General features: G+C 34.5%; 1 protein-coding gene across 1 annotated transcript in view; it reads right to left on the bottom strand.

The window, feature by feature from the left end:
• Window positions 1-18378, bottom strand: part of LOC127733115 (uncharacterized) — a 133159-nt gene that overhangs the window by 62424 nt on the left and 52357 nt on the right. The window contains exon 8 of the mRNA XM_052242409.1: window positions 12949-13076. Coding sequence (XP_052098369.1) covers window positions 12949-13076 — 128 coding nt within the window. The remainder of the gene's footprint in view (window positions 1-12948; window positions 13077-18378) is intronic.

Here is an 18378-nt window from a genome sequence, read left to right as displayed (position 1 = left end):
CAGTTTAATTTTGGACCCCAATTTCGACCAACTTGAAAAGTGGGCCCAAAATCAGAAATCTAAATATATGTTTATTAATAGACAATATAAGCTTAGTTTTTAAAGGAGTTTACTTCATAAAAAAAAATATATAGCATTCAGAAAATTAGTTTTTACAGAATAACAAACAAACTTGCCACAAAATTCTACAAACAATTTACCAAAGAAAAGAAGAAAAAAATCCAAAATTTTATTTATCATTAATACAATGTCATTTCAAAATCTATAAAACTTATCAGTAACAAGAAATAATTGTTACAGAATGCTGTTACGAAGTCTCCCAAACAAAGCTCCAATAATTCGTCATTCCCATTGTCGCTTGACATTGGGCAATGTCCAGTACAAATTGGTTTATGATATGCATTAGTGACGCCTATGGATATACCCTGAATGTCATTCAAATCTTCTTGAAATTACGAACAGGAATTTATATGGTTAAGGGGTGGAGATCCCGACCGTTTACAAGTTCTCAAAAGGGGGGGTGTGATCCCCAGGGGACTCTCCCTTTATTTCATATGATTTGTTTTTTTGTCCGGTACAAGAATATATATGGTTTAGGGGTGGGGATCTCAACCGTTTACAAGTTTTTAAACAGGAGGGGGGTGGGGTGACCCCAGGGGACTCACCTTATATATCATTTGATTTGTTTTATGGTCCCATACAAGAATATATATGGTTTCCGCGTGGGGATCTTGACCGTTTACAAGTTTTCAAAAAGAAGGGGGGGTGGGGGTTACCCCAGGGGATTTCCCCTTAATTTCATTTGATTTGTTTTATTGTCCCATTCAAGAATATATATGGTTTAGGGGTGGGGATCTAGACCTTTTACAATATTCAAAAAAGAAGGGGGGTGGGGGTGACCCCCATGGACTTCCCCTATATTTCATTTGATTTGTTTTATTGTCCCATACTATAAGTTATATGGTTCGCTACTGACCCCCTACGGATCCATAGAGGGTTAGTAAAATCCATAGGGGGTGAGGCCGAAGGCCGAATCTCCTATGGATTTTATTCACCCTCTATGGTCTGTAGGGGGTCAGTAGTGAACCGTATAACGAATTTATTGCACCCAGGACTTTTTCTGCTGCGTTTTGTAGAAACATAAACAATGAAACACAACAACATTAATAGATGACGTCACCATTTACAGTAGACGTGACGTCATGAACCCCCTATGAAATATACTAACCCCCTACGGATGCATAAGGGGTCGCCACGTGACTGCCTTAAACCAATCACAACGTGATAATTGACCCGCGGTGTGATGTTCCGTAGGGGGTCAGTAGTTAACTGTATAATGAATTTATCGCCCGCGAGACTTTTTTCCGCTGTGTTTAGTAGAGAAATAAACAATAAAACACAACAACATTAATAGATGACGTCACTATTAACAGTAGACGTGACGTCATGAACCCCCTATGAAATTTACTAACCCTCTACGGATCCATAGGGGGTGACCACATGACAGCGTTAAACCAATCACAACGATATAATTTACCTGCGGTGCGATAAAAGAATATATATGGTTTAGGGGTGGGGATCTCGACCATTTACAAGTACTTAAACAGGAGGGGGTGGGTGAGACCCCAGGGGACTCGCCTTATATTTCATTTTATTTGTTTTATTGTCCCATACAAGAATATATATGGCTTTGGGGTGGGGATCTTGACAGTTTACAAGTTTTCAAAACTAGAGGCTCTAAAGAGCCTGTGTCGCTCACCTTGGTCTATGTGAATATTAAATAAAGGACGCAGATGGATTCATGACAAAATTGTGTTTTGGTGATGGTGATGTGTTTGTACATCTTAATTTACTGAACATTTTTCCTGCTTACAATTATCTCTATCTATAATTAACTTGGCCCAGTAGTTTCAGAGGAGAAGATTTTTGTAAAAGATTACTAAGATTTACGAAAAAATGGTTAAAAATTGACTATAAAGGGCAATAACTCCTAAAGGGGTCAACTGACAATTTCGGTCATGTTGACTTATTTGTAGATCTTACTTTGCCGACATTTATTGTTTTTTACAGTTTATCTCTATCTATAATAATATTCAAGATAATAACCAAAGACAGCAAAATTACCTTAAAATTACCAATTCAAAGGCAGCAACGATTCATCTGAAAATTTCAGGGCAGATAGATCTTGACCTGATAAACAATTTTACTTCATGTCAGATTTGCTTTAAATGCTTTGGTTTTTGAGTTAAAAGCCAAAAACTGAATTTTACCCCTATGTTCTATTTTTAGCAGTGGCGGCCATCTTGGTTGGTTGACCAGGTCACGCCACACATTTTTAAAACTAGATAACCAAATGATGATTGTGGCCAAGTTTGGTTTAATTTGGCCACGTAGTTTCAGAGGAGAAGATTTTTGTAAAAGATTACTAAGATTTACGAAAAATTGTTAAAAATTGACTATAAAGGGCAATAACTCCTAAAGGGGTCAACTGACCATTTCAGTCATGTTGACTTATTTGTTAATCTTACTTTGCTGAACATTATTGCTGTTTACAGTTTATCTCTATCTATAATAATATTCAAGATAATAACCAAAAACAGCAAAATTTCCTTAAAATTACCAATTCAGGGGCAGCAACCCAACAACAGGTTGTTCAATTCATCTGAAAATTTCAGGGCAGATAGATCTTGACCTGATAAACAATTTTACTTCATGTCAGATTTGCTCTAAATGCTTTGGTTTTTGAGTTATAAGCCAAAAACTGCATTTTACCCCTATGTTTTATTTTTAGCTGTGGCCGCCATCTTGGTTGGTTGGCCGGGTCACGCCACACATTTTTTAAACTAGATACCCCAATGATGATTGTGGCCAAGTTTGGTTTAGTTTGGCCCAGTTGTTTCAGAGGAGAAGATTTTTGTAAAAGATAACTAAGATTTACGAAAAATGGTTAAAAATTGACTATAAAGGGCAATAACTCCTAAAGGGGTCAACTGACCATTTCAGTCATGTTGACTTATTTGTTAATCTTACTTTGCTGAACATTATTGCTGTTTACAGTTTATCTCTATCTATAATAATATTCAAGATAATAACCAAAAACAGCAAAATTTCCTTAAAATTACCAATTCAGGGGCAGCAACCCAATAACGGGTTGTCCGATTCATCTGAAAATTTCAGGGCAGATAGATCTTGACCTGATGAACAATTTTACCCCATGTCAGATTTGCTCTTAATGCTTTGGTTTTTGAGTTATAAGCTAAAAACTGCATTTTACCCCTATGTTCTATTTTTAGCCGTGGCGGCCATCTTGGTTGGTTGACCAGGTCACGCCACACATTTTTAAAACTAGATACCCCAATGATGATTGTGGCCAAGTTTGGTTAAATTTGGCCTAGTAGTTTCAGAGGAGAAGATTTTTGTAAAAGTTTACGGACGACGGACGACGGACGACGGACGCAGGACGAAGGACGACGGACGCAAAGTGATGAGAAAAGCTCACTTGACCTTTCAGGTCAGGTGAGCTAAAAAAGGGGGTGGGGTGACCCCAGGGGACCCCCCCTCAATTTCATTTGATTTGTTTTATTGTCCCATTCAAGAATATATATGGTTTAGGGGTGGCGATCTCGACTGTTTACAAGTTATCAAAAAGAAGAGGGGGTGGGGTGACCCCAGGGCTCTCACCTTGTATTTCATTTGATTTGTTTTATTGTCCCATACAAGAATATATATGGTTTCGGGGTGGAGATTTTGACCATTTACAAGTTTTCAAAAAAAAAAGGGGGATGGGGGTGACCCCAGGGGACTCCCCCTCAATTTCATTTGATTTGTTTTATTGTCCCATTCAAGAATACATATGGTTTAGGGTTGGGATCTCGCCTGTTAACAAGTTATCAAAAAGAAAGGGGTGGGGGTGACCCCCATGGACTTCCCCTATATATCATTTGATTTGTTTTATTGTCCCATTCAAGAATATATATGGTTTAGGGGTGGGGATCTCGACGGTTTACAAGTTCTTAAACAGAATGGGATGGGGTGACCCCAGGGGACTCACCTTTTATTTCATTAGATTTGTTTTATTGTCCCATACAACAATATATATGGTTTTTGGGGTGGGGATCTTGACCGTTTACAAGTTTTCAAAACGAAGGGGGGTTGGGGTGACCCCCATGGACTTCCCCTATATTTCATTTGATTTGTGTTATTGTCCCGTACAAAGAATATTTATGGTTTAGGGGTGGGGATCTTGACCGTTTTCAAGTTCTCAAACAGGAGGGAGTGGGGGTGACCCCAGGGGACTCGCCTTTTATTTCATTTGATTTGTTTTGTTGTCACATACAAGAATATACATGTATATGGTTTTTGGGGTGGGGATCTTGACCGTTTACAAGTTTTCAAAAAGAAGGGGGTTGGGGGTTACACCAGAGGACATCCCTTCCCCTAAATTTCATTTGATTTGTTTTATTGTCCCATGCAAGATTATATATGGTTTAGGGGTGGGGATCTCAATCGTTTACAAGTTCTTAAACAGGAAGAATGTGGGAGTAACCCCAGGGGACTAGCCTTTTATTTCATTTGATTTGTTTTATTGTAACATACAAGAACATATATGGTTTCAGGGTGGGGATCTTGACCATTTACAAGTTATCAGAAAGAAAGGGGGTGGTAGTTACCCCAATGGACTTCCCCTATATTTCATTTGATTTGTTTTATTGTCCCATAGAGAACGAAAACCAATTTTGGGACATACAGCATACGTACTTACAGACAGACAAGGGTAAAACTTAATGCCCCCTTAACTACAGCGCAGGCATAAAAGTGTGGCAAACTGATATGCCAAACTGAAGTACAAACAGACAGAGAGACAGATAGACAGACAGACAGACAGACACACAGCCTACCAAAAAAGTTTCAAACAATTTACCAATGCTATTTCGCCAATAATTCAAATTTATTTCCATGAACCAGTAACAAAACACTTAAATAATTCTCTAAAATTAGATATGACTTAACCACTCATAAATCTCTAAAATTAGATATGATTTCATATCTATCAATTAAACACATCACTTTTCAAAACAAATAACTCAAACTTATTTACATAAACCAATAAAAAACCGGCAAAATACTTCTCTAAAATCAGATATCATGTTATATCTATTTCCATATTATAATCAAATTTAATTAATAGTTGCTAATATTGTTTCTTTCATGTGTCAAAAAATAATACAGATCTGCAACTTATCTATCAATGTCAAAAACTTTATCTCATAATAAAAATAGATTATTATCTAATTAAAAACAAGTTTAGATTCAGCACTTAAAGAACCCTATATATATTTAATTTATGTTCAAATATAACACACACAAACTGATTAATTTTCCCAGGGGACCTGCCCTTTATTTCATCTGATTTGTTTTTTTGTCCCATACAAGGATATATATGGTTTAGGGGCGGGGATCTCAACCATTTACAAGTTCTTATAAAGGAAGAAGGTGGGAATGACCCCAAGGAACTCACCTTTTATTTCATTTCATTTGTTTTATTGTAACATACAAGAATATATATGGTTTCGCGGTGGGGATCTTGACCATTTACAAGTTTTCAAAAAAAAGGAGAGTAGGGGTTACGGTGACCGTTACCCCAGGGGACTTCCCCTAAATTTAATTTGCTTTATTTTATTGTCTCATGGTGGTTTAGGGGTGGGGATCTCAACCATTTACAAGTTTCCAAAAAGAAGGGGTAGGGTTTACCCCCATGGACTTCCCCTATATATCATTTGATTTGATGTATTGTCCCATACAAGAATATATATGGTTTCTGGGTGGGAATCATGACAGTTTACAAGTTATCAAAAAAAAGGGGGGTAGGGGTTACCCCAATGGACTTCCCCTATATTTCATTTGATTAGTTTTATTGTCCCATACAAGAATATATATGGTTTAGGGGAGGGGATCTCAACCGTTTACAAGTTCTTAAACAGAAAGAAGGTGGGGATTATTGTCCCATACAAGAATATATATGGTTTAGGGGTGAGGGATCTTAATCGTTTACAAGTTCTTAAACAGGAAAAAAAGGTGGGGGTGACCCCAGGGGACTTGACTTTTATTTCATTTGATTTGTTTTATTGTAATATACAAGAAGAAAAATTGTTTCAGGGTGGGGATCTTGACTGTTTACAAATTTTCAAAAAAAAGGGGGTGGGGGTTACCCCAGGGGACATCCCCTAAATTTCATTTTATTTGTTTTATTGTCCCAAAAAAGATTATATATGGTTTTGGGGTGGGGATCTCAACTGTTTACAAGTTTTCAAAAAGAAGGGGGTGGGGTTAACCCTCTTGGACTTCCCCTAAATTTTATTTCATTTGTTTTATTGTCCCATACAAGAATAAATATGGTTTAGGGGTGGGGATCTCAACCGTTTACAATTTCTCAAACAGAAGGGGGTGGGGGGTTACAACAATTGACATCCCCTATATTTCATTTGATTTCTTTTATTGTTCCATACAAAAATATATATGGTTTAGGGGTGTGGATCTCGACCATTTACAAGTTCTCAAACAGACACACTGGGGGTGACCCCAGGGGACTCACCTTTTATTTCATTCGATTTGTAACATACAAGAATATATATGGTTTCAGGGTGGGGAGCTTGCACATTTACAAGTTTTCAAAAAAAAGGAGGGTAGCTGTGAGCCTGAGGATAATCACAATATTTCATTTGATTTGTTTTATTGTCCCATACAAGAATATATATGGTTTAGGAGTAGGGATCTCAACCGTTTACAAGATAAAAGCACATTATCAAATTGAAGGGGGGGGGGGGGGATAGGGGTAAGAATATATATGATTAACGGACACTTAATTATCTACAAAATGTCTAATAATGAACAGTAAATTCCAAACTTGATTTATACAGTAATACTAGTAAGTTTCAAAATGTATATATACAGTCCTACAGATCTTATCAGAAAACAGAAAATTTTCAAATAAATCTGTCACTCCAATGATTATCATATGCTAAAATATTTCAAAAATCTAATCAATAATGAAAATAAATCATTATCATATGCTGAAATATTTATAATATCTAATTGAACAGAACTATGGTTGTTTAACATAGTACTCTAACATAATTAATAATGTAATAATCTTCAAAATGTCTAATGATATAGCTTATAATCATTACCGCTTAGGAAATAGATAATTTTCAAATAAATCTGTCACTCCAATTTTTATTCTGAGATAAGACAAATCATAAAATGATAACAACAGTAAAATATTTTAAAATTCTACTTTTGGATACTAAAAATGGCGATAACTCACAAAGGAGATATACTAAAATCTTGAAAATTAATAGAGACCTTCATTAAGTCCTAGGAAACAACATATTTAAATTTGAAAAAAATTTGTTAAAGTGTTTTCCTGTTATTGTGCGGACGCTGTTTGGCAGCCGCCAGAACCGCCCAGCCGTATATAACCATTTTAATAACCGATATTTCCTTCAAAAATCCGGTTAAAAATAAGTTGAAAAAGGTTTAACTCATCAGATCGATACAAAGCAGACAGGACGTGCTATTATATACATCTTGGAAAGTGATATGGATTTAATCAAGAGTTTCCCTGGCAAGGAGAAGTTCACTCCCCACGTGTATATATGAGCCAGCAGTATACCACTGCCACCTTTCTCTAATATACAGCTTGCAGGAATCCACTGATTCCACTCGAGTTTATATTCAGCAACTACATTGGCATTATTTTGATACAATTTACTAAATTCGAAAACACAATGTGAAGTATACAATTGCATTTACTTTTTAACTTTAGCCTTGTATTACTATTTTTATTTAATTTCATTTGGCTTTAAATACTATTCTTTTTTATTTCATTTGACTATGTTTTATTTGAAAGTTGTACATTTGTAAATAAATTGTTGAATTCTATTTGATTATGTCTCTGTTCAGCCAAAATCTGATATCAGGTATCCCGATGATGGAATAGGGTCGGAGTACTGGCCACTACAGTCCCAGGAGGTGTCGACATTAACCCCCTCCTGTTACACCTTCAATACAACATGTTGTTTTTTCATTTTGAGGGTATCATCAGCTCAATAGTCAGTACCGAGGTACTGACATGATTTCTAACAAATCTTTCTATAATTGTCCGTTAATAAATTTTGAAGTTATTAGAAATTAAGGTTTCAGCTCGCTCAGGCAAAGTTGACCTTAGAGGGAATTGGCTAATTTTTTTAAGTCTTTTTTGGTAATAAATCTCTTCAACTGTTTCGGTTCTTATGCATCCTTGGCTTTCAAATATTCGGCTATGAGTATTCCTGATGAAGGTAAATCAAGAAAAGCCTTACGAATGCATTAACTTTATATTGTGTTGTTTTCATTTCTTTCAATAAGTCAGGCAAAAAAACTTTGACGAAAAATTTTCCTTGTACAATGAGTGTTGTAAAATTTCATACTATCGGCAAACAGGAATTGGATACATGGCAGATGTAAACAAATTGCTTACTCACTAGAACTGAACATTATAAAGCTGCAGGTGAAAAATTTCAAATAATTCTGCCTCCCTATTTTTTTTAATTCAGAAATTCTGCCATCCTATTCTCAAAATAAAATGCTCCGCTGGGCGCAGCTTGATACGACCGCAGAGGTCGAACCCTGAACAGTTTGGGCAAGTATGGACACAACATTCAAGCTTGATACAGCTCTGAATTTGGATTGTGATTAAATATTTGACACAGCATAGGTTTCTGACACAGAAAGAATGTGGTCTAAGAACTTAAAATTTTTAAATTTACCTATTATGGTCCAATTTCCAAAATCAAAATACATGGTTAGATTCGGCATATCAATGAACCCCATATATTCTATTTTTCTTGAAATCAAACAAAGTTTAATTTTGGACCCCAACTTGGACCAACTTGAAAACTGGGCCCAAAATCAAAAATCTAAACACATGTTTAGATTCAGCATATCAAAGAACCCCAAGAATTCAATTTTTGTTAAAATCAAACTTAAGTTTAATTTTGGACCCTTTTGACCTCAATATGAACCAATTTGATAGCGGGGCCCACAAATAAAAATTCTAAAGACATGGTTAGATTCAGCATATCAAAGAACCCCATATATTCAATTTTTGTTGAAATCAAACAAAGTTTAATTTTGGACCCCAATTTGGACCAACTTGAAAACTGGGCCAAAAATCAATAAAATGCTTCGCTGGGGCGCAGCTTGATACGACCGCAGAGGTCGAACCCTGAACAGTTGGGGCAAGTATGGACACAACATTCAAGCTTGATACAGCACTGAATTTGGATTGTAATTAAATATTTGACACAGCATAGGTTTCTGACACAGAATGAATGTGGTCTAAGAACTTAAAAAATTTTAATTTATCTATTCAAACCATATCATTATTATTTGCTTTTATATATAAATCAGAAATAACCAATTTAAAATGGAAAATTTCAAAGAAAAAAAAGGAAAAAAAAATCCCCCTCCCCCCAAAATTTTTTGAACCCCCTTATGATTCATCACCCTCAAACACAATCCCAGCCTTCCCTTTGTGGTATGGTACCTTGCAGTACATATGATGGACTGTGAAACTAAGATCAGGAGTTTGGGAAATTTTGGTCAGTAGATTAGGACTCAGATCACGAGGTTTTTAATCGACATAAATTCTGTCGTAAATGTAACCGTGTGCTGTAGAAATTGTCTGTTAAAGTGTGCTTTCTTCAACTTTCCATCCGAATGTATTATGTTTATAGTACCCTTGTACTTATAAATTTTCTCTATCTTTTTAAACTTTCAACTTGTTCAATCTAACATTCTTCTTTTTAAGTATGTTCTTTAAATTTTTTAGGTCATATCTTTTTTTCCATTATTCATTGCAATCAGAATATTTGCTTATCTATCTGCAAGTAGATCTTTTATTTTAATCTTTATGCAAGTAGATTTTTAATGCATGATAAGTAACACATTCAAACTGGATACATGGGTCATAGTTAATATATAAATTTCAATTTAAGCCTTGAAAGGAAGTATAGAACCCTCAAATAATTTTCAAATTTTTATTTTTCTATTTGTCCTAAGACATTTAAAATCATTTAATTACCATCCTTTTATGATTATTTGTTCAATTTATATTTTATTTATATTCTTTTAAAAATTTACATTATTTAAAGGAAAGTAACTTAAAACAGGATAAATCAAGGGAAGTAACCCAACATTCATTTATAAATATACAAAGTTTTATTACACAACGGCAGTTAGTCTGATGTAAAAATCGTTGATTACCAGTATGTTTGACACCCAAGGTGACAAGTGAAGCCATATAATTATCATGTTAATTGATTTACAGGTAAAATATAACTTCAGGTCATGTCAGTTACACCAGATATGTTGGGCTGAAATTTTTCATTCATGAAATATTTCATACACAGGATTTTTTTGTCTTCAACGGGAGGTCGGGAGGAGACCCCTGAAACGGGATTATTGTATTCCCTTCGGGAGGTTCACATGTATGATTACTGTACAATTTCAGGGAGATCAATACACTTGAACAAAAGTTATTGTCTGGAAACTAGAAAAATGCTTATTTTTTGGCCCCTTTTTGGCCCAAAATTCCTAAACATTTACGGCAATGACCCCCAAACTCAAACCCAGCTTTCCCTTTGTGATATGGAACCTTGCAGTACAATTTCATAAAGATCCATACACTTGCACACAAGTTATTGTCCTGAAACTAGAAAAATGCTTGTTTTTTGCCCCTTTATGGTCCCTAATTCCTCAAATTTCTAGGGATTTAACCCCAAAATCAATCCCAGCCTTTCCTTTGTGGTATGGTACCTTGCAGTACAATTTCAGAGAGATCCATACACTTGAACAAGTTATTGTCTGGAAAAAATGCTTATTGTTGGCCCCTTTTTGGCCCCTTATTCCTGAACGTTGTGGGAAATTACCCCCAAAAGCAATTCCAGCTTTCCCTTTGTGATATGGAACCTTGTAGTACAATTTCATAAAGATCCATACACTTACACACAAGTTATTGTCATGAAACTAGAAAAATGCTTGTTTTTTGCCCCTTTTTGGCCCCTAATTCCTAAAATTTGGAGGCAATTACCCCCGAAATCAATTCCAGCATTCCCTTTGAGATATGGAACCTTGTGGAACAATGTCAGAGAGATCCATACACTTGAACACAAGTTATTGTCATGAAACTAGAAAAATGCTTGTTTTTTGCCCCTTTTTGGCCCCTAATTCCTAAAATTTGGAGGCAATTACCCCCAAAATCTATCCCAGCATTCCCTTTGTGATATGGAACCTTGTGGTACAATGTCAGAGAGATCCATACACTAACACACAAGTTATGTCTGGAAGTTACAAAAATGCTTATTTTTGGCCCCTTTTTGGCCCCTAATTCCTTAACTGTTGGTACCATAACCCCCAAAATCAATCCCCACCTTCCTTTTGAGGTATTGAACCTTATGGTAAAATTTCATAGAGATCAATTCACTTAAACTAAAATTAGAGTGCGAAAACCAATGTGTATTCGGACGACGACGCCGCACGACGACGACGACGACGACGACAACGACGACGACGACGACGACGCCAACGTCATACCAATATACGACCACAAAATTTTTTTGCGGTCGTATAAAAATCTAAATACATGTTTAGATTCAGCATATCAAAGAACCCCATATATTCAATTTTTTTTTAAAATGAAACAAAGTTTAATTTTGGACCCTTTGGACCTTAATGTAGACCAATTTGAAAACTGGACCCAAAATTAAAAATCTTAATACACGGTTAGATTCGGCATAACAAATAAATAAATGTGGTCAAAGATTTTACAAATCTAATGCGCCATACTGTGCAATTAAAGATTACTTCTTGAAATTTTTCAATATTTGAAATTTGAAAAAAAAATAATATTTGAAGAATAATTCTTTTTAATTTCTGAAATCTGAAATGAGAAAAAATTGACCCCCACAATTTCTTTTTACCCCCCCCCCCCCCCTTTTTCCCCCAAAAAATTCTTTCCCTCAAGATATGGTCATAATCTCAATTCAAATTTCCAATGGAGTTTGCAACCATAATTACTCATTTAAATTTACCATAGTGCTAACTTAATCTATTTTATAATAGAATTTAAAATATGGTGTCAAATCTTTCATATGGATTTTTTTGTAAAAAAAAAAAAGATGCAACATTTACAGATATTTTTACTGGTCTTCCTTTATAATTATGCATTTCTTTAAACATAATTTAAAAGCAGTGTAAGGGAAGTAACCAAAACGTTGTATTTGGATTACCTTCCTTACACTGTTTTAAATTATCTTAATTGTTCATTAACCATTACTTTATACATAATTTAAAAGCAGTGTAAGGGAGGTAATTCAAATGATGTATTTGATTTATCTCCCTTACACTGCTTTAAATTATGTTTTGTACTAAAGTATTTGTCCATTAACCAGGACAACCTTGTTTTTCCCCCTTTTTTGCTCCTAATTCCTAAACGGTTTGAGCCATAACCCCCCAAAGCAAATCCTAACCATCCCTTCGTAGTATGGAAACTTGTGGTATAATTTCAGAGAGATCCATACACCGTTCCACAGTTATTGTCTGGAAACTAGAAAATGCTTATTTTTTGCCCCTAATTCCTTTACTGTTGGTACCATAACCCCCAAAATCAATCCCAACCTTCCTTTTGTGGTATTGAACCTTATGGTAAAATTTCAAAGAGATCCATTCACTTAAACTAAAGTTAGAGTGCGAAAACCAATGTGTCTTCAGACAACGACGACGACGACGACACCAACGTCATACCAATAAATGACCGCCAAAATTTTTTGCGGTCATATAAAAATTAAAGAAAACTAACTTATAACCATCTTCCAAAATCCAGTACATAATATATTTTTTGTCACCTACACTTTTTTGGACTCTCTCTCTGACATATTCTTCTTGTGTTGCATCAAAGCCTGGTGGTGTTACAATACAGTCAGAAAAAATAATAGCCCTTGTTAAAATTTCATGTTCTTCAATCTTTACAACTTTAGCTGAAAGAAAAATCATAATGTTAATTATGAACTATAAGCTCTCTTTTTACATCTTTAGCTGAAAGAAAATCACAATTTTAATTAGGAACTATAAGCTCCTCTTCACAGTTGAAATTAAAAAAAATAAAAGAACAGAATTCCAATGTCCCCCCGCGTTGCACATATTTGATCTATCCAAGGTACAAGGGCAATAACTAAAATAGTACACATGAGAGCACTCACAAGGCAATTTTCCATATAATTAATATTTCCAAGGGGCATAACTCTTTTAAAAATAATTGATAGGCACTGATTTTCGAACTCGCAAAAGACATTGCTAATATAAACCTATGATGTAAGTTTCATAAAAATCTAGCAAGAATTGTACACATGAGAGCGCTATCATGAATGCAATTTTCCATACAACTAATGTTTTTAAAGGAAAATAAATCTTTTAAAAATAATTGATCAGCACTGATTTTCGAACTCGTCCAAGAAATTGCTGATATAAATCTATGGTATAAATTTCAGAAAAATCTGGCAAGAATTGTACTCGTGAGAGAGCTAACAAGATCGGACGGAAGGAAGGAAGAATGGATGGACGCCCATTATTTCTATGTCCCTCGGGCAACGCGTTGGTTGCAAATCCTCAAACAAGGCTGACAGTAAATGATTTTGGTTATTCTATTTAAACTCTTTTTGATCTATTTTATCCCTCTTCGAGTCTACCAAATTTTGTTTTTTGGCTCCTGATGAGGATGATTGTCAATCCAGGTGATTTACCAGTACTTTGATTTGCTTAATTTGAAAATTGACTCCATAGTCAATGATTCCTCTTGCCTGGTGAACTCTACCCAATATATCAACTCATGTGACTAAGGTCATATGCACTACCCCTCTTCCCCTCTTCAATCAATAAAATCATAAGAGTCCCAATCCCCAATAATTGCTTTATTTATGATGTTTCTGATAATCAAACACAAAAGTATAGTAAATTTAAATTTCGACATACTAGTAGATTTAAATGGGATGTGACAAAATAAAAGAAAGGGCTACCCAGGCAATATTAAAATGACAGAAATTTTCATGGTTGGGCAGGGAAAAAAGATTTTTCATTGATGTATGCACATCTACCTCTATTCATATCCTTACAATGTTATATTTATACACAGGGTATCATCATGATAATGACTACAGATAATGATATAATTCTTAGGAATGAAAACATATACATTATTACTGTCAAAACTGGTTCAAAGTGGCTAAGTAATTTCAAATAAATTTAAAACCAAGGAGCAAGAAATACTCACATGTAAAAAATATGCCACATTGATATAAAATATTACTTTCACTTTCAAAATGAAAGTTTTATTTCCAGATCTTCCTCCTCAGATGGAAGGACGGATGTATATACCTAACTAATTCCACTGTTCACATTTATTGCCTATCCATAAGTATAATTGACCAAAAATATTTCAGTACGTTATTTCATTAATGATGTAGAAGGTAAGCAACTATAGGTCACCATAGGGCCTTCAACAATGAGCAAAACCCATACCGTATAGAAGCTTTAAAAGGCCTCGAATAATAATCGGTTGAAAAGGGCTCACTGAAACTCATTAGATTGATGCAAAGCACAAAAACAACTAACAAAAACACAAAAGACACAAAGCACAGATCTGAGAGTACTCACAGTTACTGAAAGCTAGTTCAAAGCCAATAACAACTAATAAGAAAAGTATGTATCTAAGAGTCAAATATCAATCAGTACTCATCCAATTTCCAATAGATTTAGTGTAAAGACCTTATTATCAGTCAGAGAAAAACATAACCTTTTGCAATGCAAAAATAAAGGTAAAAGAAAAATTATTGATTTTTTATTAGGTCTTTCCACTTTTCTGTGGAAAGACCTATTGTATTTGTTCTGATTATTAGGTCTTTCCACTTTTCTGTGGAAAGACCTATTGTATTTGTTCTGATTATTAGGTCTTTCCACTTTTCTGTGGAAAGACCTATTGTATTTGTTCTGATTATTATTATTTTCTTCCGCCAAATTTTGTTCTCGCGTAACATTTTTGTTTCACAATATGTCGCTAAGATATTTCTAATATAGTTTATGCGCTTTTTATTTTCACCCATGCTAAGCTGAACAATTTTCTTTGTAAGAGTTATCTCCCCAAACACTGTTTTCCTTGTGACTACATCTCCTCCATAACCTTAAAAAAGAAAGCGACAAATTTATTTTATAAAATTGCTCAGTATATCCTTGGCATGATTTGTCCTATTTTGACCGAAGCAATATGAACGCTCCATATGAGAGCAGGGGCGTAGCTAGACTAACATGATGTGCACGCCTATCAAATTTTTTTTGGACCATTTTATGTAGAAATTGATATTTTTTTCGGTTTTTCGGTCGTAGGAAGGTTTAAAGAGTTGTTACATAGGATTATAGACAATTCATGAATGAAAAACTATTCAGAATTCTTTTGAATAGTGTAAATCATGGTAAATTGAATACATAAGCAACACATTTTTGTGAGACAGAATTTACTCAAAATTGTCCAAAATCTGCTCTTCGGGTCTTAGCAGAAACGAACTTCTCCATTACTTTGTCACACTGAAATCCCGATGAATATGCATTAATGCTTGCGATAATAACCTATCGTTATTCGTGGTTGATTGTACATATGTTTTCAACCGACGTAGTATACTGAACGAAGTCTCCGCGGTAGCACTTGTTATAGGGGTGCATTGTCAACATAATACTCAAAATAGTATCTACAGAAGGATACAGCACTGGGTTACGATAAATTCAGGTTCAAATGTTGTAATTTACACAATCTTTAGTATAATAATAATTCGGGTCTGTTACTAACAATTTAATTTAGGACGTGTGTACTTTTCCAAATTGACTGTTTTTCGGGTAGGGATTTTCATAACACTATTTATTTTTTTGCCGGTATACTTTTGACTCAGACATGATTTCTACTAATGAATTGGACACAATTTTAAATTCATTTCCGCATACCCCTTCAAATCCAAAGAGCTACCCCTGGCATATGCTATTCCATGATTTTGGGAAATGTTTTACACACTTAGAGTGACTTGGAAGAATTAAAATCAACATACCTCGCCTGGAAGTCAAAATTATTTACATCTTTCTAGTTGGGTGTTAGTAATTGCATCTTAACTTCTGTCATCTGCAAATTGGAATCGTGCAAACTTGACATGTCTGGGTACGGAGGGGTGTTGGCTTTGGAGGTCGAAACTGAGCTGGAGCTTGCATTTGCTTTTTCACTATCATGATTTATTCTCTCAGACTCTGGCAAGGATTGTTGGGAAATGGGTTCTTCTGAAGAATCTTTCGTTTCTGTTGAAACGGGTTTAGTAAAAATTGTCAATAGTTTTCCATTTAGCCTTTTCACCTTTTTCGCTACGTTTCGACGTCATGTCGTGTTCAACGCCGGACATCTTATGTGCGTATACATACCAGAAACGTCATGATCTAAATAAAACTTTCATTTTAAAACCAAATGCCGTTATTTAATGACATTTCATCAATTAAAAAAGCGACAACATATATGTGTTTCCTTTAAACATTTTATTCATATTTTTTTTTTGCCCTTTTTATTTTTTTCAGCATTCTGAAGTGCATGCAACTGCGTGTTGGCGTATAGAGAGCTACACACCTGTGAGAGTTATTTCCCCTTATGCATTTGATATAAGTGATATGCATTTCTATCTTGTAAACCATAAGTGATAGAGACCTAGGATCTTTTGATTTGAGGTCCTTGGTCCAAAAAAATGAAAATTAGGTCAAGGTCAAAGGTCAAGGTCATATTCTAAATTTTGAATTTGGCTTTTTTTCACTTATTTCCAAAAACCGTACAAGATATCGACAAATAATTTTTACTAAACTGTTATTTGCGACATGTCGTAACACGTAAATTTTGATTGCAAGGGTACGTTGAACGTAAAAGGGAGTTTTCTCCCCTCTTGTATTTAAAAATACGCATATGGTGATATAACTTATTAACTAAATATAATTAAGACCTAAGGTCTTTTGATTTGAGGTCCTTGGTTTATGACCTTGAAATTGATCTCAAGGTCATAGCTTAATTTGACGTTCTAGATTTTGACCTTTGCTTTTACCTCATATATGTATACATGATAAAGCCATGAGACATTTGGCAATAGGTATCAAACCATTTAACCTTGAAAAAACAACCGGAAGTGACCTTGTGTAAACCGGAAGTAGCTATATTTTGTACTTTCTTAATATAAAAGTATATAGAACCAGATATTTTTGGAATCAGTGTCAAGTAAATATTCAGATAGTATCGGAAGTATCATTTTTCAAACCGGAAGTAACAAATTATCTCCCTTATTTAAAAAAATATTGTATAGAAACCATATATTTTTGGAATCAGCGTACAATAAGCTATCATTTGACCATTGAAATGACATTTTTAACCTAATTTTACTACTTTCATATTAAAATTCATGGTTTTTGGTGGAAAGACCTTCAATTGTTCTCTGAACAATTGGTTTTTAATTAGGTCTTTCCACTTTTCTGTGGAAAGACCTATTGTATTTGTTCTGATTATTATTATTATTTTTTTTTTTTTTTTTTCTTCCGCCAAATTTTGTTCTTGCGATAAATGTTTGTTTCGCAATATGTCGCTTAGATATTTCTCATATTGTATCGTATAGTTCATGCGCTTTTAAATTTCACCCTGCTAAGCCGAACCGTTTTCTTTGCAAGAGTTATCTCCCTATTCACTGTTTATCATCTGTGTGCATCTCCTTCGTAACAAAAAAAGATATCGACAAAATTCTTTTTACAAATTGCTCGTTATATTCTCAGGAATTTTTGGCTAATTTTGATCGAAGCGATTCAATGAAATTTTATAGGAGTTATCTACCTTTACAAAATAAATTTGTCAGTATGTTTTTCTAACTTATAAACTTTTAACCATATAACCCTGGAACTTTTTTATTTGAGGTCCCTAGGTCCAAACTTAGAAAATGAGGTCAAGGTCAAAGGTCAAGGTCAAGTTCTAAATTTTGACTTTTGCTTATTTTCGCATTTTCTCATACACTTTTAAAGGTATATATAAAAAAACAGGCGCAAAATGTTTGCTTTATTGTAATGAAGATATGTTACATTTGGTCTGAAACAATCCAATGTCATCTTATAGGAGTTACTGTCCCTGAAATGTTTAATTATAAGGTTAATTGATTATTTCTTCAACTTGTTTCATTATAAAGCCATATGACCTTTTACAAAAGGTTGGGTGACATATGACCTTGAAAAATGACA

This window comes from Mytilus californianus, unplaced genomic scaffold, assembly GCF_021869535.1.
Source record: "Mytilus californianus isolate M0D057914Y unplaced genomic scaffold, xbMytCali1.0.p SCAF_3, whole genome shotgun sequence".
Taxonomy (NCBI): domain Eukaryota; kingdom Metazoa; phylum Mollusca; class Bivalvia; order Mytilida; family Mytilidae; genus Mytilus; species Mytilus californianus.
The sequence above is the reverse complement of the archived record's forward strand: the minus strand, read 5'-3'. Positions and strand labels throughout refer to the sequence as shown.